Source organism: Anabrus simplex, chromosome 2, assembly GCF_040414725.1.
Source record: "Anabrus simplex isolate iqAnaSimp1 chromosome 2, ASM4041472v1, whole genome shotgun sequence".
NCBI classification, from domain to species: Eukaryota; Metazoa; Arthropoda; class Insecta; order Orthoptera; family Tettigoniidae; genus Anabrus; species Anabrus simplex.
Genome location: NC_090266.1, coordinates 268,538,782 through 268,566,746, shown reverse-complemented (window position 1 = coordinate 268,566,746; position 27,965 = coordinate 268,538,782). Strand labels below are relative to the sequence as shown.

The window sequence follows — 27,965 nt, the reverse complement described above, 5'->3', positions numbered from 1 at the left end:
CACGAGCAACTTTTCATTCCCCACCCTGAAGGTGTAGGGTGGGCCACCTAGAAGGGTTTTTTTTCTCTTCGAATTGGCCGTGCTTATTTGCTTCGGTAGTCTCTGACTGTTTGCGAGTGCTGGACACACTTATTTTGTGCACTGGCTGTTACAACTTTCAACATCGAATCAAGTGGAATGCGAGATAATGCGTGGATATCTTTCTCACCAATTTGATCAATATTTTAAAACTTATTCAAAGGACGCTTTTTTAAAAACTAATATAATATAATTTCTTAGGACGGTTTCACTATCTTGTGCCCGCTGTTTGTCCTTCCCTTTCCTTTTCAGGGTTCAACATGCTTTTCAGTGTGTGAGTAGAGCTTTTCGATTTAAAGTTCATTTTCAATTATGTCATGACAGGTTCATCGTACACTTCAAATGTTTGATGATACTGTCTGCTTTGTAAATAACTTTTGTAAAGAAGGTTTGTTCAAATGATAAGCTTGCCTCACAAAGCGTATCCTCCAGCTATTTGTTACTGTTATTTTTGTCTTTGCAAAGTGAAATATGAATGTGTTTTCCAAAGTGGATTTCCCATTTATTTTGCCCTAACTAATTCTTCTGTGTAACTACCACGGAATACCTCAATTAGCCTAGCATCTTCTGAACGTAGTACGACTCTTTGATGTTCTGGAACAGGCTTCGTGTGTACCTCTGTACCAATCGCAATGCATTGCAGTATCATGAGTTACCAGACTTTTGTATTATATGATAGTAACTCAATACAGTAACAAAGGGTAGGTTATCCGATTCAATCCAGTGTTCTCCTTTCTTTTTGTTTTCAATATATATTCAGACTGAGTTACAGAGTGGTAGTAGAGCTATAAACTATACCCATTGCAGTGGTAGCAGAACATGTCCATCTCAGAATAAAAGATTAAGTCGGCTGGTTGAATTCTGCACCGATCACAACTTGATAATACTTGGTTCAAACAGCACAAGCGATGGCTGTATACGTGGACATAATCTGGAGACACTGGAAGGTATCGAATATACTTCATTGTGATTAGGTAGAGTTTAAGAAACCAGTTGCAGGTTTGTAAAACATTCCTAGGAGCAGACATGCACTCTGACCACAACTTGGTGGCCATGTAATGCCATCTGAAGTTGAAGAAATTGAAGAAAGGATATGAATGCAAGGAGATGGGACATAGAAAAGTTGGAGGAAAGAGTGAGAAGGATTGTTTCAAGGAACATGTTGCACAAGGACTACTGTACATAAGAAGGCTGAAATGTAATCAATGGATTACGAGTGGACCGCCTGCAGCCTGAAGAATTAGATCAGTAGGGTTACTAAACAAAAGTTAGGATAAAAGACAGGACAGTGTAAGAATCTAAATAATTCGGATAATATTGAGCCTGATAGACGAACGGCAAACATTCGAAAATGCAAAAAGTAAGGAGGGGAGAAAAGAATACCAGCGATTTTAAGAATGAAGTACTGTAGATATAAAATCGAGGCCAGCAAAGGATGAATGCCTGAAAGAGAAATGCAAGGATGTTGAAGTTTGTATGGTTGTAGGAAAGGTAGATGCTGCAGAGAGGAAGACCAAGGAGTCCACTGGAGAAAGGTAAACTAGGTGTATGCATATTAAGAGCTCGGGTGAAAGAAGACAAGGCTGAAAGATGGCAGGAACATATTCGACAACTGTATAAATGGAAAGAAGTACGGGGAGGCAATTGATGCTGATGAAATGGGAGACTCAGTATTGAGATCAGAATTCGACAGAGATTTTTAGAGACCTAAATAGGAACAAGGCATCTGGAATTGATGACATACCCCCAGAATTACTCACTAACTTAGGAGAATGCGGCATGGCGAGGTTATTCCATTTAGTGTGTAAGAAGGGATGTGCAATACAAGGAAATCCTTCTTAAAAATACATTTGCTCACTTCGAACATTGATATAGGAATTAGAAACATGTTTTTGAAGACTTCCTTCTGGAGTGTGGCATTGAATGGAAGTAAAACACGGACTATAACTAGTGTAGAAAGAAGAGAATGGAAGCTTTTGAAATGTGGTGTTACAGAAGAATGTTGAAGGTGAGACAGGTTGATGGATTCGTGACTGAAGATATACTGAATCGAATTTGTGACAGGAGAAAGACTTAGAAAAATTTGACCAGAAGACGAGAAAGAATGGTAGGACACATATTAAGACACTCAGTTGCTCAGTTGGTTTCTGAGGGAAATGTAGGCAGTAACAATGGTAGGGATAGATCAACGCATGGATATGGCAATGCGATTATAGTGGTTGTGGTAGTTACTAAGAAATGAAGAGGTTAGCATATGATAGGGTGGCTTGCTTGGAGAGCTGCATCAACACAGTCTATGGACTGAAGACCCAAACAACAACAACAACAACAAACAAATACAACAACGTCCAACAAGAACCGCTGTTGAACGTGGTTATGAATAACATGAATTTAATTAATCTCCTTCCAGATATGTGTGCTCACACTGAATTTTCCATTCTGTGTGAATGACGGTTCGTTACTGGCAGTACATTTTGGAAATGATTTGTGGGAATCGAGGGGAATGTCACACATAGTCACTTCTATCTTCAGATTTCGAACCCATTATTTCTTCAACGTGTAACCCTTCCTTTTTAAAGTTATGTAGAATTTACTGTTACAGTTCTGATGAGAGGAATTGTCTGTTTGACCATTGCGTACTGAACAACTCAATATTGCACTACATCTCGTGAACTGATTAATTACCTGTTTGATTGATCTCTCTCCTGTTTGACGGATTGTAGTGAACATCGAATTGATGACGCCGAACAGCTGGTGGATGTAATATGTAAACACATTTGTATAATCAGATGACAAATGGTTGAGTTCTGTATGGAACACAAGTTGACGTACGATCAGTGAAGGACGTAACAAACTTAACATGCACAAGACTACTATAGGATTATATGTGCAAGAGTCTTCTTTGAAATGCTTCCACACTGGCATGGGAAGTTTCTGGTAATCAATGGATACGAGTTATGAGAATCTGGAAAAGCTGTGAAAACATTTCCCAAGCTCAGTCCATTTTCTGCAACATAATGATTGTTTCAACAATTTCGCGAAAATGACAAAATATAAAAAATGATTGTATTTTAATTATTTTTGTCTGTAGGCGCTGAATATGATGCTAAGTGTATTCTTATAGTTGCATGGGTGATATACTAGTGATGTGTAAGGTAGTGAGTACTACTATATTCATTTCGAGAGACTTGGACTAGTGACATTCAACTTTTAACTGATCACACAATTTTTTCTGTGAAATTAGTGAAAATTCGAAAGAACACGTATTAGTAATCGTGTGTCTACTGAAAGCTGGTTTGCGGTGTCCTGGGCAGTGTAACAAGCTGTTGTTCTGGATAATGTGTGGTACTGTGAATATTAGATCTGTCTCAATCGCAAGCGGATTCCATAAAAATCTGGCCACGACTTAAGAGTTAGACTATTATAAAATTGATTAAACAAGGCATGGCCATCACTATTGTGAAGGGAGCAGAAATATTTAATTTACCGAACTCTATACCTCTGTATGCATCCAGAAAAGCTGGCATTGGACCATGTTCAAATCTATGGAATGAAGCTTGCATGTTTTCTGAAGAAATTTGGATCTGATTTGATCATTAGGTTATGCCAACTACTTGGACTTCATCTTTCCGTGAAAGACCACGAATTGAACTCACGTGTTTATAAAAGCTTCCTTTGATATGTTCTTCTTCATATTCTCTCTTTCGCTTGTCGATGCTTATGGGTCTCAAGAAAATAAAAAAAAAATGTTTGAATATTTACTGGCGGACAGTTTCTCTAATTTTCCCTCAAAACATTCCTTAAGGACTATGCCCTGCCTCTATTCAGCTGGTGGTTTTATGACAAATGCTTCGTGTCTTTCACGAGCTCCACAATCATAGTTTGATACTCACTCCATATAGTGATTATATGAAAGTACCAATGAAAAAAATGGCTTGTTCTGGAGATCACGTGTACTCGTGTATGCCTGGCGGTGATGACTGAAGACGTGCTAGAAGTGACGGAACGCGTTGTGGGGTATGTCTTCGCTCCCGCAGATGTGGGGGGGGGGGTAGCTGTGAAGCGGTAGCGGCTTACATCACGTACACACAGGGAATTATTATCGGACCGAGCGAGTGGCTGTGTAGTTTGGGTCATGTAGCTGTTACCTTACATTCGAGAGATACGGTAGTGGGTTCGAACCCCCACTGTCAGCAGCTCTGAAGATGTTTTCCGTGGTTTCCCATTGTCACACCACACAAAGGTCACAGTCGTTTCCTTCCTGCTCTTAGCCTTTTCCTATCCCGTCACCATAAGACCTATTTGTATAGGTGCGACGTAAAGCAAAAAATAAAAATAAAAAAGATCGGACTTGTCGTTTGTGTGCGCCTGGACTTCTTGTATGGTTTTGAGGCCATTGACATGTCTTCCACACGCAGAGGCAGTAGAAGAACAGCATGTAGGCCTATAAAGAACATCAGACCGTAAATAACGAATTTTCATCAACTTTCAATATTTACATTTTATTTGAAGCCAGACAAACTTGGTTTATATGCGAGTAGTTTTCCATGATTCATAACAAGATATTTCTTATGAAATACAAGTGCAGCGAAGGTGACTGACCGATTTTCACTTTTCCTCCTTGAAACGGGATTTGATAACTTTAATGCTTTCCCGCTTAATAATAATAATAATAATAATAATAATAATAATAATAATAATAATAATAATAATAATCGTCATCACCATGATACAGCTGGGGCAACACAGATTGATGGCCACCATGTCCCTGGTGAAGTTCAAGCGGCACGCGCTGAGCTCCGTACAGCACTAGAACTACAGTTTTGTAGATCTTGTTTCCCTGAACTACACAGCAGAGTCTATGACCATCAGATAATATCCACTGTATCCACCGTGTGCAGCACGGACAACAGCTAAGCGAGTTGGAAGTACTGGTGTTTGTCACACGTGTCTGGAGCCATGTCATTGCCACCTGCGGTGCATCCCAGAACTGCCCGAGCGTGCATGGCGGAGGATCTACAGAGTGAACACGACGATAGAGATGGCCGGCATACGCTCAATTGGGTTGAATTGCGGAGAATGAGGAGGCCATGGTGGAAGTACTTGGAAGTCTTGGTCGTGCTCTCCCAACCACTGTCGGACATTTCTAGCCATGTGAGTTGTCGCTTGTTGCTCTATGACAATGCCTACAGTATCTTCCTGCACAAGACTGATTTGAAGAAATCCATTAGGTAAAACCCAGAATGTATGAGAACACTTTCTGCTCTAAATGATTATATCCGGACATTGGGACACCTTTGACTATCACTTCCGTGTGCCAACAGGTGTGGAGTTTGTTTCATAACTAACCTTTCTTATAGTTAAAGTGCATATTTTGTATTATCTGTGTTTAATATTGGGGTAAATACTTCCGGGCAAGTAATGAGTTACAATTCCTCTAACTTCCTGCAATTGAAGTAAGAGAACCCTAGGTAAAACCTCATAATGTAATCGTTTCGTTTAGTGACGCGTTCAACAATAAAATATTGTTTCAAAGTCAAAAAATTCGCTTTGCCAATGATATACACTGGGTTTATACTTAGTATAGTAGTCTTAACGTTTCTTAATGCCCGATGGTAATAATGTACGGAGAAGGTAAGTAAGACCAGGTTGCGAGGCTACTGTAAACATAGTTGCCAAGAGGGACAGGGATGATACCACGTTGCCGCATTCAGGACCAAAAATAAAGATCTGCATGAGGCAAAAAAGAAAAAATCTCTAACGATCTGCGATTGTGAAAATGTACCGTGTGTGGACAAATTACACCATTGTGAATAACGACGTGGAAATTGCCGGGCGCTACGTGCTATTGATGTGAGAGGTGACCGTCGGCTAACAAGGTACGTGAGGACCGAGTGACATTCTGCAGTGGTACAACACGGCACTGCCACCCGTGACGAAAACAACAATTCAGTGAATCCTGCAGCGTTTGCGGTTACGGAGCATACGGATGGTCACTGCGCCTGTGCTGACGAAGGTGAAAAAACCACTGAAATGCGTTGGTACAGTATGTGTACCATCACGTGTCACACATCACTCGCAACGTTCTGAAAATTACGGAACATGATGATGAACAGAGGTTGCAAAATGAAATGGCGTATGGATTTAGTGCCGGGAGTGTCCGAAGACATGTTCGGCTCGCCAGGTGCAGGTCTTTTGATTTGACTCCCGTAGGCGACCTGCGCGTCGTGATGAGGATGAAATGACGATAAAGAAAAAACATACACTCAGCCCCCGTGCCAGCGAAATTAACCAATGATGGTTAAAATTCCCGACCCTGCCGGGAATCGAACCCGGGACCCCTGTGACCAAAGGCCAGCATGCTAACCATTTAGCCATGGAGCCGGACAACAGAGGTTGCTGTAAGAGCATATAAATGGCGTAGTCTTCTCTCGTAATTCGGGAATTTTTGTAGGTGGGTAGTCTGTCTTGGAAACCGATTGTTTCTACATACGCCATATATAGCCATGCCTTGGAGCAGGACGAGTACGGATATGGAGTTCCACAAGAAACCAGGTGATTTCCAAAGATTCGTTACAGAAGGGTAAGCTGCTATTTTTTTGTTTTTTTTTGTTTTTGCTATTTGCTTTACGTCGCACCGACACAGATATGTCTTATGGCGACGATGGGATAGGAAAGGCTTAGGAATGGGAAGGAATCGGCCGTGGCCTTAATTAAGGTACAGCCCCAGCATTTGCCTGGTGTGAAAATGGGAAACCACGGAAAACCATCTTCAGGGCTGCCGACAGTGGGGCTCGAACCCACTATCTCCCGATTACTGGATACTGGCCGCACTTAAGCGACTGCAGCTATCGAGCTTGGTAGGGTAAGCTGCATCCATTATCGTTCGAAGGATTCTGGCTCGACAAAAAAGGTGCAAATCCCGCAAGAGAAGGGTAATACTGAGGCGTCTATAGACTACTATGTCCACTGTTTTGGATTCTGTACAGTGCCGTCGACAAAATAAGAATCTAATATTCCATCCATGGAGAATTTTTCTATTATTCTCATTTGTGGTGACAGCTTCTGGGTGCCCTGTTGCGCCCTTCTGTTGATATAAGACTGACCCCGTATGACGACACTTTTCAATGACAGCTGACTTTGTTCTATTATTTGGTGGCTCCTGATTAAATCGTTCCCCGTATTGTTCTTTAACGCGAATCAAACTCGGTCCATTTCTGACGCCCCACTCCGTACAACCGGAGATAATGTTCCACGATAAACACTATTTTCTCTGCTGTGAGAACCATAATTTCAAAAATCAACATAACAATGAATTCACAATATATCAAACTATTATATACAATCACTTAATTGCTAGGGAAATGTTACATCAGTTGAGCAATGATTTCATTATCGTTTGTTTTGCCGCATACCGTAGAAGTCGAAGCGAAGCGAGTTTGTTCATTTTTTTAATCAATCGAAATTGAAAACATAACATCTAAGTCCACAACGTCCTGTCAATTGTTGAATCGTTATTTGAGATTGAAAGACCTTCTTTGGTTTAGCAATCATAACATTGCTTTTTTGTATCAATAGGCTGAGTCTCGCCAGACCAAATGTCTTGAAATCTGCCCATTCTACCATGATACATGTGGTATGTAAATATACGAAGATCATGTATTCGAAACGATATTTCAGACCAGCTGTTCCACGAGACAGTATTTGTACGACGTATTTATTAGTTGTTCGATTAGTGAGCATAGTCGTGCATGTTGGTCTTCCATATTTCCTGACCTAAATCCTGTCGACTTTTATTCATACGGTTGAGATGAATGTCAACTTGTAACTAATGATGATAGCTAACGTGGACGAACTTAATAGGCGTATTCGGTAAGCAGCAGAGTAAATATGATGCAACTAGCAATTACCCGCGGCTTCGTTCGCGTGGATTTCGCAATTTGATCAAAGTAATCGTTCCTCGGCGTTGTACTAAGACATTATCTGAAAATTTCTAAGGTATAAAAACTCACCCAATAATTGAGTTTCATTTACCCCAGAAATTCTTTGTAAACCATGTTTGTGGTACTACCTTTTGCGGCTAGGACGACACTGACTGAGCAAATGTCATGGGATAGCGCAGCACTGATGCGCAGGTGTGTTGTCTGTGCACCACGCGCCCCCTGTGCCAGCGGCAGTTGTATAGGAGACGTTGTGAGCAGTGGCTGTGCATGTGACAGGTGTAACATGGAACGTTGTCGTAAGCTGACACCGTTCGAAAGGCGTATGGTGGTCAGTGCCCAACGGATGGGAAGTGCGATTTCGGAAGTGGTGCGGGAATTCGGCTTCACACGATCAGCCGTGTCCAGGGTGTATCGTGAATGGTTGAATGCTGGTGTCACCGTCCACAACAAACGAACGACCGGCCGTCCAGCCACCCTCGATGACCGTGACCGGCGACATCTGAGACGGATTGTCAGTAGTGACAGACGGGCAACCGTGCAACAAATCACGGCTCAGTTCAACACAGGCCGTGCTAGACACGTCTCCCAGTGGACAATCCGTAGGAACATGGGTTGTATGGGGTATGGGAGCCGGCGCCGCACAAGGGTGCCACTGTTAACCCAACGTCATCGGGCACAACGACGCGTATTTGTCGCCAGTCATCAGGGATGGACACTGGAAGAATGGCGTAACGTGATATGGTCGGACGAATCATGATTTCAACTGCACCATGCCGATGGGAGGCTCCGTGTATGGCGCAGACCACATGAAGCGATGGATCCCGCCTGCATCGAAGGTGTGGTCCAGGGCGCTGGTGTTATGGTCTGGGGTGCATTTTCGTGGTATGGAATGGGCCCCCTAATTGTTCTGGAAGAGACTTTGAATGGTACGCGGTGTATTGAGCTGCTCGGAGACCATCTCCACCCATTTTTGGCCTTCCAGCGCCCAGACGGTTCTGCGTTGTTTCAAGATGATAACGCGCGGCCACATCGCTCCCACGTCGCCCGGAAATGGTTCCAGGAACATGCAGCGGAGGTCCAACGACTGCCATGGCCACCCAGGAGCCCCGATATGAACTCTATCGAGCATATCTGGGATGTCCTGGAACGCAGGCTTCGTGCCATGGATCCTGCACCTAAGACCAGCATTGGCGGCCGCTCTGCAAACGATTTGGTGTCAGCTGCGTCCAGAGGACTACCAGAGACTTACAAGTAATAAATCTCATTGTAGACCGTATTGGACATCAGATTATGAACATTAAAAAAAGAATAATAGTTTATACCACCTTTCCAATACTTATCTTTCCATATATTTAGGATATAAACATTACAACAGGCATTGTAAGATGGGACATGTTTCGCTTAACTGTCGTAACATCATTAGCCGAAATAAATCTTACATGTCTCTTTATTTTTAAAGGAGATTCCAAATATCTATTCCCACATCTGTAACATCTTCAGTTTTTGAGATGTACATAAGTATCCCTATACAAAGAATTCAACCCCTTGATCAGTGCTTTCCTCACTCCCCCCCCCCATTTAAGTGTATTTTCCGAAAACAAAAATACATGTTTCTTTATTTTTAAAAGAGATTCCAAATGCCAATTTTCACGTCTGTTACATCTTCAGTTTTAAAGATATAGTATACTCATAAAAAATAATTCAACTACTTTTCACTTCTTTTCACCCCCCGTTAAGTGCCTTCTCCGTAAGCAGAAAGGTATATATTCCCGTATTTTAAAAGGACTTACCAAATACCAAGTTTCTTGTCTCTAACATGTTAAGTTTTTGACATATAATGTAGATATACCGGTACTCATTTTAAAAATTCACCCGCTTTTCAAATTGTTTTCAACCCCTAAAATGGATTTTTCGAAAACAAAACAATAGGTTTTTCATTATTTTAAAAGGAGATTCAAAATACCAATTTTCACGTCTGCAACATGTTAAGTTTTTGAGATATACTGCAGATAGGCTATTTTTCAAAATTCACCCCCTTTTTATGTTCCCTCTGAGTGGATTTTCCGAAAAAATATTTATGCTTCTTTAATTTTACAGGAAATTCCAAATACCAGTTTTCAAATCTGTAATATGTTACATGTCTGAAATAATTTGCAGAAACAGTCTTTTTAAAATTTCACTCCGTTTGTCACTCCTGTTCACCCCTATTCATCGGATTATCAAAAAACACAAAAATACGTGTTTCTTTATTTTTAAAGGAGATTCCAAATACAAATTTTCATGTCTGTAACATCTTCAGTTGTTGAGATATAAGTATCCTCATGAAAAGAATTCAACTTCTTTTTCACTCCACCCCCTCCCCCTCCGCCCGTAAAGTTGGTTTCACCCCACCCAAAAAATGCGTGTTTCTTTATTTTTAAAGGAGATTCCAAATACCAATTTCCATGTCTGTAACCTTCAGTTTTGTGATATAAGTTTCTCCAGAAAAGGAATTCAATATTTTTCACTTCCTTTCACACTCCCCACTTGAGTGAATTTTCCGAAAACAAACAGTATCCGTTTCTTTAAAAGAGCTTCCAAATATAAATTATCACGACTGTAACATCTTCAGATTTTGAGATATAAGTATCCTCGTAAAAGGAATTCATCTCCGTTTTCATCCCCCCCCCCCACCAACCAAGTTGATTGTCCCACCAAATGCGTGTTTCTTTATTTTTAAAAGAGATTCCAAATACCAGTTTCACGTTTGTAACACATTTAGTTTTTTGGTGTATATATATATTCTCATACAAACAATTCGACTAATTTTTCAATTCTTTCATCCCACCCCCGTTAAGGGTTTTTCCCGAAAACCAAAGAATATGTATTTCCTTATTTTTAAAGGAGATTCCAAATACCAATGTTCACGTCTGCAACATGTTTAGTTTTTGAGATATACTGTAGATACCCTAATTTTAAAAATTCACCCCCCTTTTTCAGTTCCCCTTAACTGGATTTTCCGAAAAATATTTATGTTTCTTTACTTTTACAGGAAGTTCCAAATGCCAGTTTTCAAATCCGTAGTATGTTATCTGTCTGAGATAATTTGCAGATACAGTCTTTTTAAAAATTCACCCCGTTTGTCACTCCTGTTCACCCACTTTTTACTGGATTATCCAAAAACGCAAAAATACGTGTTTCTTTATTTTCAAAGGAGATTCCAAATTTCAATTTTCATGTCTGTAACATCTTTAGTTTTTGAGATATAAGTCTCCTCATAAAAGGTGTTCAACCAGTTATCCCCTTCTTCACTCTCCTTAATGAGATTTTCCGAAAACAAAAAAATACGTGTTTCTTTATTTTTAAAGGAGATTCTAAATACAAATTTTTACGTCTGTACACTTTTAAGTTTTTGAGATATAGATATCCTCATTTTAGAAATTCACCCCCCTTTTTACTCCCTTAGCGACGGAATATCCGAAAATCCGCCCTTAGTGAGCGCCTACATGTTAATATGAATGTATCTCCAAAATTTCATTTCTTTATGTCCAGTAGTTTTGGCTCAGCGATGATCAGTCAGTCAGTCAGTCAGTCAGTCAGGACAAGTTATTTTATATATATAGATAGATGAGGATGTTTTAGAATTGGAGATGTGATGACCAGGAAAATTATGTTGAAAATTGGGCGTGAGCGACTGTTATAGAAATGTTTTTATTGTCCTTACTTATTGGAATTGACTATTCATGGACACTAATATGGACAGACAAGATGAATATGAGATAACAGTCATGATAGAAGACTGTGGAGACGCTGTTGTTGAGAGAGCATTAGGGGTTTTCCTTAGTCTATACTGTGCCTGAACCGGATAAAAGAGAAAATCGTTTACTTGAATCGATAAATAAATAAATTTCGTGTGGCTATTTCTAGCCGAGTGCAGCCCTTGTAAGGCAGACCCTCCGATGAGGGTGGGCGGCATCTGCCATTTGTAGGTAACTGCGTGTTAATGTGGTAGAGGATAGTGTTATGTGTGGTGTGTGAGTTGCAGGGATGTTGGGGACAGCACAAACACCCAGCCCCCGAGCCATTGGAATTAACCAATTAAGGTTAAAATCCCCGACCCGGCCGGGAATCGAACCCGGGACCCTCTGAACCGAAGGCCAGTACGCTGACCATTCAGCCAACGAGTCGGACACTTGAATCGATCATCATGCCTGCATTAGTTTCACAATGTGAGAGCATTTTATAAAGAATAGACGAAATATTTAGAAAAGATGCTGTGCTGGGATTCAAATCCATAACGCTGAATACAGGAATAGAGCGTTTGATCATCTACATCACAGCACTGGATGCGAAATATGGAATAACTAGCAAGATACTCGTGCTTCGCTACGGTATTATTCTGAAATTTATAATTGAATGCTTAACGTTTTATATATTATCCTCCGAAATTCACGATCTGACTCGTTTTCTGAGAGAATACGCCAAAATTCGCGATCTGATTCGTTTTCTAATAGATTACGGCAAAGTTCCTCACATTTTCAATCTTTATTTCCAGCAATCGATTTCGTACTTCCCGGGCTAGGTCCAGGTATTCCACGCGGTCAGTTGGGTCCCTAAATTTTGCCATCTTTTCCTATAAGCATTTTTAGTATGGATCAAATCCTGAAGGAGATCCGCCGTGGTGTCGTCTTTGGTGCCTTGGCGGTGCTGAACCCGCGGACGGACTTTATTCGTAGTCATTACCAGGCCAGGACCCGTTTCCAGCGCGGTCCGCACAATTTGACGACTGTTCAGAACATTATTATTATTATTATTATTATTATTATTATTATTATTATTATTGGATGTTCTGGACCCCACAGCAAGATGCAAGACCGCTACTTGGCGGTAAATTACATCTGCTGCCATTGTCATTGTTGACAATGTGACCAGCACAATTGTCGCGCGTAGGCAAGTGTGCGGGATTTCTAGCGATACGAATGACATACTTCCGTGCATTATTGACCTTATTATAGAGGTGAACAATTTGACGGTCAATCTCATTCCTATCGTTTATTTCAAATGTGTTTAAATTTTTATTTATATGCCAGGAGAGTCTTCAGTAATCTAAGAACGTTCTCCGATAGAAAAGATGGCTGTTGAAATCGAACCCGGGAAACATTAAAAATTACCGGTTTATGATCAGAATAATACATTGAAAATCTACAGCCTGTTTCCAGTCATTCGACAGGGTTAGGAATGGAATGAATAAAGCCCCATCTAGCCGCGACAATAGGAATTGTGCCGGCTGCCGAAGCCTGTCGCACTCCTCTGGGGCAATGATCGATGAATGACAAATGAAATGAAATATTGGATAGTGTTGCTGGAATGAATGATGATAGAAAACTGGAGTATCCGGAGAAAAACCTGCCCCCCCTCCATTTGTCCAACACGAATGTCACATGGAGTGACCGGGATTTGAACCACGGAACCCAGGTGTGAGAGACCGGCGTGCTGCCGCCTGAGCAACGAAGGCTCCTTATGAGTACATTATGAACAGTAAAATCAATTGGTCTCACCTCCTTTTACACCCCACCGCCGTTAAGTTTGTTTATCCCCCCACCAAAAAAATTAAAAGAAGGCGTGTTTCTTTATGTTTAAAGGAGATTCCAAACACAAATGTTCACGTCTATTACCTTCAGTTTTAAGATATAAGTATCCCCATAAAAAATTCACTTTGTTTCACTTCCTTTCGCAGCTGAGAGACAGGCATTCTGCCGCCTGAGCAATGGAGGCTCCTTATGAGTACATTATGAACAGTAAAATCGATTGGTCTCACCTCCTTTTACACCCCACCGCCGTTAAGTTTGTTTATCCCCCCACCAAAAAAATTAAAAGAAGGCGTGTTTCTTTATGTTTAAAGGAGATTCCAAACACAAATGTTCACGCCTATTACCTTCAGTTTTGAGATATAAGTATCCCCATAAAAATAATTCATTTTTTCACTTCCTTTCACACTCCTCCCCCCCCCCCAAGTGAATTTTCCGCCTAAAAATTACTTGTTTCTTTAATAGTAAAGGATCTTCTAAATACCAATTATCACGACTCTAACTTCTTCAGTTTTTGATTTATGTGCCCTCGTGAAAGGAATTCAACTCCTTTTCACTCCTGCCCCGCAAGATTGTTCTCCCCCCCAAAACGCGTTTTTCTTTGTTTTTAAAGGAAATCCAAATACAAATTTTCACGTCTGTAACAACTTTATTTTTATTAGATGTATGTATTCTCATACAATTAAGTCAATTCATTTTTCAATTCTTTCACCCCCCCCTTCATTGGATTTTCCGAAAATACGTGTATCTTTACTTTTAAAGCAGATTCCAAATATCAAATTTCACATATGTAACATCTTCATTTTTGAGATATCAGTAGCCTAATTAAAATAAATCAACACCATTTTCAGTCAGTTTTACCCCCCTCCACCCAAGTGGTATTTCAGAAAACTAAAAATACACGTTTCTTTATTTTAATAGAGATAAAACATACCATTTTTCACTTCTATAACATGTTAAGTTTTTTATATATATACTGTAGAAATTCTCATCTTAAAATTTCACCACTTTTTATTTCCCCTTAAGGGGAGTTTACAAAAACAAATCACCTATGTTTCTTTACATTTACAGGAAATTCAAATACGACTTTTTACGTCTGTAACATTTTACGTTTCTCAGATATTCTGTAGATATAGTCTTTCAAAAAGTTCACCCCAATTTGTCACTCCTGTTTAACAGCCATTAATTGGATTCTTTATTTTCTTTATTTTTAAGGGAGATCCCTTATACTTATTTTCAGTAGTGTAATATCTTCAGTTTCTGAGATATGTGTATCCTCATTAAAGGCATTCAACCCTTTTACACCCCTCATATTGGGATTTACAGAAAAAAATCGTGTTACTTTATTTTTAAAGGAGATTCTAAATACCAAGTTTTACATCTGTAAACTTTTAAGGTTTTAAGATGTAGACACACTCATTTTAAAAATTCACGCCCCCTTTTCACCCCCATTATTTGAATTTTTAAAAAACTAAAAAATACCTGCTTCTTTATTTTTAAAGTTGATCCCAAATTCCAATTTTCAGGTCTGTAATATCTTCAGGTTCTGAAATATAAGTAGCCTCATTAAAGGCATTCAACCCCTTTTTCACCCATTTCCACCATTCCCAATGGGATTTTCCGAAAACAAACAAATGCGTGTCTCTTTATTATTAAAGGAGTTTCTAAATACCAATTTTTACATCTATAAACTTTAAAAGTTTTGAGATATAGCTACACTCATTTTAAAAATTCACCCCCTTTTCACCCCCCCATTAATTGGATTTTCCAAAAAAAAAAAATACGTGTTTCTTTATTTTTAAAGGAGATCTCAAACACCAATTTTCAGGTGTGTAATATCTTCAGGTTCTGAAATATAAGTAGCCTCATTAACCCATTCAACCCATTTTTCACCCTTTTCCACCCTTCCTATTGGAATTTTCCGAAAAAAAATACATGTCTCTTTATTTTTAAAGGAGATTCTAAATACCAATATTTATATCTATAAACTTTAAAATTTTTGAGATATAGATACATTCATTTTTAAAATTCACCCCCTGTTCACCCCCATTAATTGGATTTTCCAAAAACAAAGAATACGTGTTTCTTTATTTTTAAAGGAGATCCCAAACACCAATTTTCAGGTCTGTAATATCTTCAGTTTCTGAGATATAAGTATCCTGATTAAAGGCATTCAACCCATTTTTCACACTTCCTATTGGGATTTTCCGAAAACAAAAAATACGTGTTTCTTTATTTTTAATGAAGATTCTAAATACCAATTTTTACATGTGTAAACTTTAAAAGTTTTGAGATATAGATGCACTCATTTCAAAAATTCACCCCCCTTTTCACCTTCCCATTAATTGGATTTTCCAAAAACAAAAAATAAGTGTTTCTTTATTCTTAAAGGAGATCCGAAACACCAATTTTCAGGTCTGTAATATCTTCAGTTTCTGAGATATAAGTATCCTCATTAAAGGCATTCAACCCATTTTTCACCCCTTTTCACCCCTCCTATTGGGATTTTCCGAAAACAAAAAATACGTGTTTCTTGTTTTTTGAAAGAAGATTCTAAATACCAATTTTTACATCAGTAAACTTTAAAAGTTTATAGATATAGATGCACTAATTTTTAAAATTCACCCCCTTTTACCCTCCCATTAATTGGATTTTCCAAAAACAAAAAATACGTGTTTCGTTATTTTTATAAGAGATCAAAAGTACCAATTTTCAGGTCTGTAATATCTTCAGTTTCTGAGATATAAGTACCGGTATCCTGATAAAAGGCATTCAACCCCTTATTCACCATTTTTCATCCCTCCTATTGGGATTTTCTGAAAACAAAAAATACGTGTTTCCTTATTTTTAAAGAAGATTCTAAATAACAATTTTTACATCGGTAAACTTTCAATGTTTTGAGATATAGATACACTCGTTTTAAAATTTCAACCCCCTTTTCACCCCCTTAGCGAAGGAATATCCAAAAATCCTCTCTTAGCGAGCACCTACATCTTAATATGAATCTATGCCCAGAATTTCATTTCTTTATGTCCAGTAGTTTTGGCTCGGCGATGATGAATCAGTCAGTCAGTCAGTCAGTCAGTCAGTCAGTCAGTCAGTCAGTCAGTCAGTCAGTCAGGACAAGTTCTTTTATATATATAGATGATGGTGTTTCGCTAAAGCTGCATGACAATTAATCCTAGACAAGCAAGGAGGCGCAAGATGGGCTCTCAGAACATCTCCACTGAGTTCCAGTTATGTAACGTTTGAACGGCAGACTTAATGAAGTGATTTGTTGGGCTCTTCCTACAAACTGTGAAATTAAATTAATTGCGGCAATGGTATGTGTTACTGGTATACGTTTTGTGAGCCTATTCGAACAGGTCATGCTTCCAATGAATCGAGGATTTCTACTTACAAGCTGCGTGATATGGGCGGTTTCTGTAAGCACCATTACTAACTTGTGTTTTTTCATTACCCTATTTTTTGTTCGTAGAGCTCCCAGTTATCCTAGTTGATCTGGAGCTTTCCTGACAATGTTCCCCATTCATGGTTTTATTTTGTGCAGCAATTCGTAACCATACAAATAGTAACTATCAGAGTAAACTCACTAACAGACTTAAAACGGACTAAATATGAAAAACGTAATTTACTCGATATTACCTTTTGTAACATGATTTTACATCTCCATGGCCATTGCCTGCAATAAAATCTATTATTATTACAAATAGTAACTATTATATTTAGCTTTAAAACGTTTCTAATAGTTTATGCAGTACTGAACAAGGATGGGAAACAGTAGAATCCGCCACCAGGTTCTATTTATATAAATGGGAGTATGTTGAAATGAGTAGTCCTCGGGATTGCATTTCACAAGCAACAGACAAAATATTTGAAAAATAATGCAATGCATTCCAATTCCTCTCAATGACCGGCTCTTTAGCTAAATGTTCAGAGTGCAGGCCTTCGGTTCAAAGTTCCGGATTTGATTCCATTCCTGGTAGGTGATTTCAACTACATCTGGTTAATTTCTCTGACTCAGAGACAGGGTGTTTGCGCTTTTCTAAATACTCTTCTCTTCATATACACACGACACTTCACGCTATCAACCACCAGAGAAACACACAATAATTAATGCAGCCCTACACATAGTGTTGGCACCGGGAAGAGCATCCGGCCATAAAACAGGACGAAGTGTACATATGCGACACAGATCGCACCCGCGATCCCAACGTAATGTGGCAAATGCGGAAGAAGTAAAAATGAATGTACTATTAGCAGATCATGTTCCTAAAGGACAGGAAATTGTAAAATATGCCAATAGGTTCAATTCCTTCTTACTGTATGTAGAAATCTGTTGTGAATCACCAAAATTAGTTTTCTTTTGTTGTTTCCTTGCTGAAAGAATGAATCTGTGTACCTGCCGGACCCAGCCACACTTGTCATTGTTAGCGATAACCCAAGAGGCACCGACGTGTCTATTGGAACATGAAGAGCTATGCAGATTGTTTATATACGTTTGTCCGAGTTTTCACATTTCTTCTTACTAACTCTCTTAACTTATGGAGATTTTTATGGTTCTGCTTACAACTTCTTTATAAGTGGGTTTTCTGTAACTGCATCTCTTTCCGCTGGAACATTTCACAGCGCTCGACAAGTTACGAAGACATCACATCGTTGTTTCCTAAAGAATACCAGGTGAACTCAACAAACAGCGAAGACTTGCATACTCAAGCTGAATGAAAAATCTGGCAATCATACGCAGAGAGTCAAACCTGGCCATCTATTTTGAATTTTATATTGATGAAAATATCTCCTCACTCAATCGGGACAAATGGCACGTTGGCACCTCGCTCAAAGTTTAAAGACACCGTAACTCCCTACCCCGAATTATTGGTTTAGGAGCAGCTTCTTAAGGATTCAACTAACTTAAAAACTAATGACTGGAGATGAGCGGTTGACATGTTATGATTTACCGGTATTTTATATATCAGCTGTTGAAAATGATGTCCATCATTCTCGATACCAAATTTCCATCGGCGTAAAATATTCCGAAACACTATTTTTACCTACGCTTCTGAAATTTTACGTATCAGTCGTCTGATTTCATTTTCCAGATCGTAAGAGTACGTGGACTGTTCTTGTTTTAAAGGTTTCCCAAATAAGGTATATGCAAGCGTAATATAGATCACAAGTCCGAAATTACCCCTCTGGGTTGTTGCACATAGAACGAAGCACGATACAGTTTATTTGTTGACAGCTGACACACTATCGGCAATAATAACAATAATAATAAATTGCAGATAATAATAATAAAAATAATAATAAATTGCAGGTATTTTTTTTTGCTAGTTGCTTTACGTCGCACCAACTCAGATAGGTCTTATGGCGACGATGGGACAGGAAATGGCTAGGAGTGGGAAGGAATCGGCCGTGGCCTTAATTAAGGTACAGCCCCAGCATTTGCCTGGTGTGAAAATGGGAAACCACGGAAAACCATTTTCAGGGCTGCCGATAGTGGGGTTCGAACCTACTATCTCCCGAATACTGGACACTGGCCGCAATTAAGCGACTGCAGCTATCGAGCTCGGTAAATTGCAGGTATTCATAAGTATCCGAGCACCATGAGAAGTCATAATAAGCATATGAGTTTTTTTTTTTTTGGCACAGGCTTTACTGTGAAGCTGTGTAAAGATCCGGTATTTTACCTCTGTTATTAACACATGTTACAATACCTAAGTTTGTACAGGGAGAGGCAGCGAAAAGTTACCGCACTATGCAGGGGACGTCAGAAGAACAGACTGCCCGCAATCCATTGTTAGACTCGCCGGTAAGCTGTAGTAGCGTAGGCATTCACCTTCATTTCGGCAGTGCTGAATTATTAGTTAAGGGTTAATATTGGATGAAGCTGGAAAATAATATAGCTCTTACCTTTCATCAAAGCAGCTGTTGAAAGTGATGTCCATCAATATTGATACAAACTTTGCATCGGCGTAAAATATTCCTAAACAATCTGTGTATTTCTGCTTCTGAAATTTCAAATATTAGTTGTCTGATTTCATTTTCCATGCCTCCAGAGTACGTGGACTGTTCTTGTACACTTTCTGTTTTAAAGGTCTGCACAAATAAAAATCACAAACTCTTAAATCGGGGAAACGAGAGGGCCAAGTCCACACCTAATTATTCACGCATCGAACACTTGCATTGACTGACGAGCTGCATGGGCAATAGCGTTATCCCGCAGGAAGTGAGCAGACTGCTTTCCTTCCTCAGTTAACATTTTAAAAAATACCTGCAGTATATTTTGCAGGTAACGTTCCGAGTTAACTGTTCCATAAAATATAAATTTGCGTGCAATAATGCTACAGCACACACCGACTTTCAGATCGTAAAGAGGCATTTCATACACTACATGAGGATTGTCAGTGTCCCAATACCATGCAATCTGAGAATTTACGAACTCACTTAAATGGAAGTAAGCTTCATCTGTTATAATTAACAGAGAAGAATTAACAATAATAACATCATGAACAGAATGCAGCATCTACCGACAGAAATTTACGCTGGCGGTTGGATTTCGTGGTGTTAAATACTGAAACACAGACACTTTGTAAGGATAAAAATGTAGCATTTTAAATCCCCGAATACCTGATTTTTATGAAATACCACACCCCTGCGCCAATCGGCGTGTAGATTTCCTTGCTTGGATATCAGCAAGCTTCTCCTTTATTAATGCCCCATTCCGTGGTTGTCTCTTTTGGTTTAAAGCAAACCCTGTTTCTCGCCATCTGCTGAGTAACGTGGTCGAGCATTGCCTCGAAGACATTGCAGCATCATGAAAACTACGTAGAAATTTGCGAGTGGTTCTCTCATTTCTTCATTAAGAGAAATATCTTAACTAGAAACATCCGTAGTCCAATGCTGTGCATCAACATACTGATAGCTAACACAAATAACGTTAAAAATGTTTAGGAATGCAACATTCGCTAAGAACTTCACTCGTAAACTAAACATTCATTCCGTACATTTACCACTAAGCATGCCTGCTGCGCTGCCTGACCACTCGCTCTATCCCCATCGCTGGGGAACAAGGCAAGCATTTCAGTTGTTCATCTCCTCCCTGGCTAAAGTGCCGGTAACTTTTCTCAGACTCACCCTGTACAGTATCACAACAGCCTGTTATGTTCGTATGTTGCAAAAGACAAGTATTGAGTGCTACAATAATGTGTGTTATGTAGTTGGAAGGTGCACATATCTCGTCGTCAGAGAAATTGACGAAATAAATGGGTTTCTATACTTATTTGGTACATGCGTATTCTCTCCTCAAAGTAAATTACTTTTATTTAATACTACAGTATGTCCAATGTCATATATTTACGTTCTTCAAAATAAAGTGGAAAATTGGACTTTTAAGATTTTGTCGTTACCACACTCAACTTCTACCAGCAGTAAAACATACCATCAGAAACGTTTTTAATTTCATGTAATCTGGTTACTTTGATTCCTACCAAAAAGCAGACCTGGCCAACAGCTGGAAACTGCAGATGATGATGATGATGATGATGATGATGATGATGATTATTCCTACCAAATGGCTACATAGCGTCATTTGGGTGAGACATTTCAGGCAGCTCATTCGTAAATTATATCGAATCTTTTATTGATGGTTTAATTTTTAAAATTATGGACCCCGAAATGAACATTAGTGGGTTCATCTTAATATTATTAAACACTTTCATGCAGTAGGACCTCATATGAGGTCATTGGAGTTCTCGCGTATTTTTATGTATTATTTATTATATTTAATCTCAGTAGTACTCGTATATTTTCCGTATGACCTATTCAACTTCACAGTCAATCTAACACATATACCAGTGATGCCTTGGTTATTATGTTTTTTATAACAGACGAAAAACAGCCTTAAAATCAAAGGTACTCCATCTACCCCGTCAACATCCATGTGAAACAATCGCCGTTTATTTCTCGTGGGCTCTCCCAATCCAGTTATCGCAGGCTTCGGGAGTACCTCTGGCTCAGCCTCAAAGACATTACGGACCTACGGTCCTGCAAGTGTACTTACGCCTTGCAGTACGTACCCAATAGCCCAGCGGACAGTAAAGATCGGTCTTTATGAATGTTAAAATCTTCCACCAGCCTTAAAACATACCAACAGAAACTGTTCATTGCACGTCAAACAATTAATTAGATTCTTATCTAATGGCTACACTGCGTCATTTGGGCTTATTCTTAAATGATATCGAATCTTTCAAGGATGGTTTGGACTTTTTGAATGGCGGGCTCTGAAATGACCATAGTGAGTTCATCTTAAAATTATTTAAATAAAATTACAGATATTGAAGATGGTATGGAATAAGATATTACACGTTACACGGATGGAAGTGTTCACGTCTTCCTTTCAAAATTTCCGTTAACATGCCTACTCACATGTAACACATGTAACACCTCTTGTAACGTTAATAGCTATTCAATAGTCAGTTTGAAAAGAAGATGTAGTAGGGGATGATTGATCATTTCTAAAGAGCTGTCGGAAATACGCCAGTCGCAATCATGCCAACGTGAAGGAAGCTTTGTCGCTTCAAACACGGAAGGGAAACGTGTAGCACTTTGTTACAGTTAGCCGAAATGAAATGAAATGGCGTATGGCTTTTAGTGCCGGAGGTGTCCGCGGACGAGTTCGGCTCACCAGGTGCAGGACTTTTGATTTGACTTCCCTAGGCGACCTGCGCTTCCTGATGAGGATGAAATGATGATGTAGACGACACACACACCCAGCCCCCGTGCCAGTGAAATTAAAATTCCCAACCCTGCCGGGAATCGAACCCGGGACCCCAGTGACCAAAGGCCAGCACGCTAACAAACTTAGCCATGGAGCCGGACTACAGTTACCGGGAAATGTCAGCTTATATTCGGGAGATAGTGGGTTCGAACTCCACTGTCGGCAGCCCTGAACATGTTTTTCTGTGGTTTCGCATTTCCACACGAGGCAAATTTAGGGCTGTACCTTTATTAAGGTGACGGCCACTTCCTTCCCCCTTCTCGCCATCTCCAGTCCCATCGCCATCATACAACGTATCGGTGTCGGTGCGACGTAAAGCAAATTGTAAAAAAAAGTATGGGCAAGGTGAGGCCTAACAGCGCAACCTGATTTCCGAATCATCGGACACGACCTGAGATAATTAAGGGAGCAGTCCGGTCTAAATTCACTTGCCAGTAAGATGGCTTAAAATTCGCGATCTGACTCGTTTTCTGAGAGAATCCGCCAATATTCGCGATCTGACTCGATTTCTGAGAGATCACGGCGAAGTTCCTACCATTTTTCAATCTTTCTTTCCAGCAATCTATTTCGTACTTCCCGTGCTAGTTCCAGGTATTTCACCCGGTCAGTTGGGTCCCTAAATCTTTAGCATCTATTTATATAATTATTTTTAATGTGGATCAAATCGATGAGGAGATCTAGCGTGGTGTCGTCTTGGGTGCCTTGGTGGTACTGAACCCGCGGCCGGACTGCATTCGTAGTCATTAACCGGCCAGGACCCGTTTCCAGCGCGGTCCGCACATTTTGACGACCGTCCAGAACATTATTATTATTATTATTATTATTATTATTATTATTATTATTATTATTATTATTATTATTATTATTATTGATGTTCTGGACCCCACAGCAAGATGCAAGACCGCTACTTGGCGGTAAATTACATCAGCTGCCATTGTCATTGCTGACAATGTGACCAGCACCATTGTCACGCGCAGGCAACTGCGCGGGATTTCTGGCGATACGAATGATATACTTCCGTGCATTATTGACCTTATTACAGAGGTGAAAAATTGCACGGTCAATGTCATTCCTATCGTTTATTTCAAATGTGTTTAAATTTTTATTTATATGCCAGGAGAATCTTCTGTAATCTAACTTTAAGTTGTTGAAAGGAAAAGATGGCTCTTGAAAACGAATCCAGGAAAGATTAAAAATGATTGGTTTATGATCAGAATAAGTACATTATGAACAGTAAAATAATTGGTCTCAACTCTTTCTTCACCCAAACGCTGTTAAGTTAATTTACCCGCCCCTCCCACCCTCTCACCAAAAAAAGAAGGCGTGTTTCTTTATGTTTAAAAGAGATTCCCAATACCAATGTTCACATCTGTTACCTTCAGTTTTGAGATATATGTATCCCCATAAAAATAATTCAACCCAGCTCGATAGCTGCAGTCGCTGAATTGCGGCCAGTATCCAGTATTCGGGAGATAGTGGGTTCGAACCACACTGTCGGCAGCCCTATAGATGGTTTTCCGTGGTTTCCCCACTTTCACACCAGGCAAATGCTGGGACTGTACCTAATAAAGGCCACGGCCGCTTCTTTCCCACTCCTAGCTCCTTCCTCTCCCATCGTCGCCATAAAGCTCGTCTGTGTCGGTGCGACGTAAGGCAACTTGCAAAAAAAAGAAATCATTATTTCACATCCTTTCACATTCCCCCTTAAGTTAATTTTCCGGCAAAAAATACTTGTTTCTTTAATAGTAAAGGATCTTCTAAATAAAAATTATCACGACTCTAACATCTTCAGTTTTTGAGATATGTGTCCTCAGGAATTCAACTCCTTTTCATCCGCCCCCACAAGATGATTTCCCCCCCAAAACGCGTTTTTTAATTTAAAGGAGATCCAAATAACAATTTTCACGTCTGCAAAATCTTTCGTTTTTGAAATAATAGTATCTTCATACAAATAATTCAACTTATTTTTCAATTTTCCCCCCCACCATTTTAAAGTGGAATTCCGAAAACAAAAAATACGTATTTATTTATTTATTTATTTATTTATTTATTTATTTATTTATTTTTAAAGGAGATTCCAAATACCACATTTCACGTCCGTAACATCTTCAGTTTTTGGAATATCAGTATCTTAATTAAAAGAATTCAATCCCATTTTCGGTCACTTTTACCCCCTATCCAAGTGGTTTTTCCGCAAACAGAAAATATATGTTTCTTTATTTTTAATAGAGAGAACAATTACCATTTTTAACTTCTGTAACTGTAAGTATTTTAGATATACTGTACAAATTCTCATTTTAAAATTTCACCCCCTTTTTAGTTCCCCTTAAGTTGAGTTTCCAAAAACGAATCACCTATGTTTCTTTATCTTTACATGAGATTCCAGATACCTATTTTTACGTCTGTAACATTTTACGTTTCTGAGATATACTGTAGATATAGTCCTTCTAAAACTTCACCCCAATTTTTCTCTCCTGTTTAACCCCATTATATGGATTTTCCAAAAACAAAAAATACGTGTTTCTTTATTTTTAAAAGAGATCCCAAATACCAATTTTTAGGTCTGTAATATGTTCAGTTTCTGAGATGCAATTATCCTCATTAAAGGCTTTCAACAACTTTTTCACCCTTTTTCACTCCTCCTATTGGGATTTTCCTAAAACAAAAACAAAAAGAAACACGCTTCTTTATTTTTAAAGGAGATTCTAAATACTAATTTTTATATCTGTAAACTTTTAAAGTTTTGAGATATAAATACACTCATTTAAAAAATTCACCCCCCTTTTCACCCCCCATTAATTGGAATTTTTAGAAACAAAAATGCGTGTTTTTTAATTTTTAAAGGCAATCCCAAATACCAATTTTCAGGTATGTAATTTCTTCAGTTTCTGAGATATAAGTATCCTCATTAAAGCCATTCAACCCCTTTTTCACCCTTTTGCACCCCTCCTATTGAGATTCTCCGAAAACAAAAAAAAATACGTGTTTCTTTATTTTTAAAGGAGATTCTAAATACAAATTTTTACATGTGTAATCTTTTAAAGTTTTGAGATATAAATACACTCATGTTAAAAGATCACCCCTGTTTTCACCCCTTAGCGACGGCATATCCAAAAATCCTCTCTTAGCGAGCACATACATTGTAATATATATCGTCCCTGTTCTGCCAAAACGGCGAATGTTACAATGCTCTTCCTGTCCATTATTTCCCTTAAGACTGGTCACGCCTTCCAGCCATATATTGATATGCGGTCCACCAGAAAAAATTTCGTTGAGTTCATTTTCCTATGCGCGTGTGTAAAGGAAAATGAACCTTAAATACATCACACTCTAGGAGTGGATAAATGTCATGCAAACATACATTCCTTCAGTATGGTACAGTAAGGTTCATTTTCCTTTACACACGCACATAGGAAAATGAACTCAACGGAAATTGTTCTGATGGACCTAATATCAATATGTGGCTGGAAGGCGTGACCTTTCTTAAGGGAAATAATGCATAGGAAGAGCATTGTAACATTCGCCGTTTTGTCAGAACAGGGACGATATGTATTCTCAAAATTTCATTTCTTTATGTCCAGTAGTTTGGCTCAGCGATGATGAATCTGTCAGTCAGTCAGTCAGTCAGTCAGGACATGTTCTTTTATATATATATAGATTTCAAGCACCTTCCTGGCCCGCCGACTCTACTACTCCCTAACATGCATACACATCATACTACTTACAAGATTTTGGTGTTCCTCTCGGTGACACTGTTCACGGCGTAGAGGACCCCACACACTATGAACATCTCGCCCACGTTGTGATGGTTTACACTGATATTCCACATGTACTGCTCTTTCATCGTGTAAGCGTCCACTTTCATCACTATGGTATTATTGTTTTCTGGCAGCCCGTATATCACCCACAGACCATTATCGTCCACTGAGAAGTCCATGTAGTTGAACTCCGTTGTGTACAGGTAATTGGAACCGTTGGTTGCCACAAGCGGTACATTGAGACTTTTATAACTCCCAGTTGCCAAGTCGAACCTCAGCATATGCGGCTTGTCGCGTTCGTTGTAGTAAAATGAGCCATTGTAAATAATATGAGCGTTACCCTGAAAGAAGAAAACTCCACATTAATTGAGCTCAAGTCTTCAAAGACGGTTATTTCTGCCATAAAAATAATGCAATAATAGGTAAACATCAAAGAGATTCATGTTGTGCTTTCCATAGAACCTGGAGTATTGGTAGAATTAATGTCAAAATCTATTACATAATATACTTTCCTCTTATTAATAAAGAGAAATGATGTGAGAGAGGCAGACTGAAGAGAATATAAGCATTGTATCATATCTCTTCCAAACAAGTGAGTTCAGAGTATTCTTGTAAAATCAAAAAAGTTAACAGTTCGTCACATGAACATTTATTTGAAACTGAATCTTCTCTTTTTCTTCTTCCTACCGCTTTTCCCACACGTGTGGGGTCGCGGGTGCGAACTGTGTCGCAACGTGGATTTGACTCTATTTTACGGTCGGACACTCATCCTGACGCCAACCCTATACTGTATGGAGGAATGTAATCGCTTATGAGTATTTCTGTAGTGGTTGGTCGTGTAGTGTGCTGTCTGAATATGAAGAGGAAAGTGTTGGGACAAACACAAACACCCAGTCCCCGAGCCACAAGAAATAATCAGACGTGATTAAAATCCCCGACCCGGCCGGGAATAGAACCCGGGACCCTCTGAACTGAAGGCCTCAGTGCTCAGCCAAGGAGTCCGATATTTATTTGAATCTGATTGCTTACAATAAATATTTGCTGGTATTGCAAGTATGCATATTTTGTCAAGATCATACGCTGAATTGTTTGCGTTCTTGCCTTTCTCTCAGAGGCTCCAGGTTCCGTTCCCGGTAACGCCTGTGTTCTTTAAGTTTCTTTCTTTCTTTCTTTCTTTCTTTCTTTCTTTCTTTCTTTCTTTCTTTCTGTCTTTCTTCTTTCTTCTACTTTATCTGTTTACCCTCCAGGGTCGTTTTTTCCCTCGGACTCAGCTAGGGATCCCACCTCTACCGCCTCAAGGGCAGTGTCCTGGAGCTTCAGACTCTGGGTCGGGGGATGCAACTAGGGAGGACCGCCTCCATGGCTAAATGGTTAGCGTGCAGGCCTTTGGTCACAGGAGTCCCGGGTTCGATTCCCTGTAGGGTCAGGAATTTTAACCATAATTGGTTAATTTCGCTGACACGGGGGCTGGGTGTATGTGTCGTCTTTATTATCATTTTATCCTCATCACGACGTGCAGGTCGCCTACGGTCGTCAAATCAAAAGACCGGCACCTGGCGAGCCGAACTTGTCCTCGGACACTCCCGGCACTAAAAGCCATACGCCATTTCATTTCCGTTTCATTTCATTTCGTACCAGTATCTGGCCCAGGCGGCCTTTCCTGCTATGCTGAACAGCGGCTTTGTGGGGGGATGGAAGGATTGGAAGGTTTAGGCAAGGAAGAGGGGCCTTACGTTAGGTGCCGTCCAGGCATTTACCTAAAGGAGAAGTGGGAAACCCCAAAAAACCACTTCGAGGGTGGCTGAGATGTGCATCGAACTCCCCTCTACTCATTTGATCT

At 39.5% G+C, this 27,965-nt stretch overlaps 1 protein-coding gene across 1 annotated transcript in view; it reads right to left on the bottom strand.

The window, feature by feature from the left end:
• Positions 1-27,965, bottom strand: part of LOC136863509 (uncharacterized) — a 931,909-nt gene that overhangs the window by 96,707 nt on the left and 807,237 nt on the right. The window contains exon 12 of the mRNA XM_068225974.1: positions 26,093-26,466. Coding sequence (XP_068082075.1) covers positions 26,093-26,466 — 374 coding nt within the window. The remainder of the gene's footprint in view (positions 1-26,092; positions 26,467-27,965) is intronic.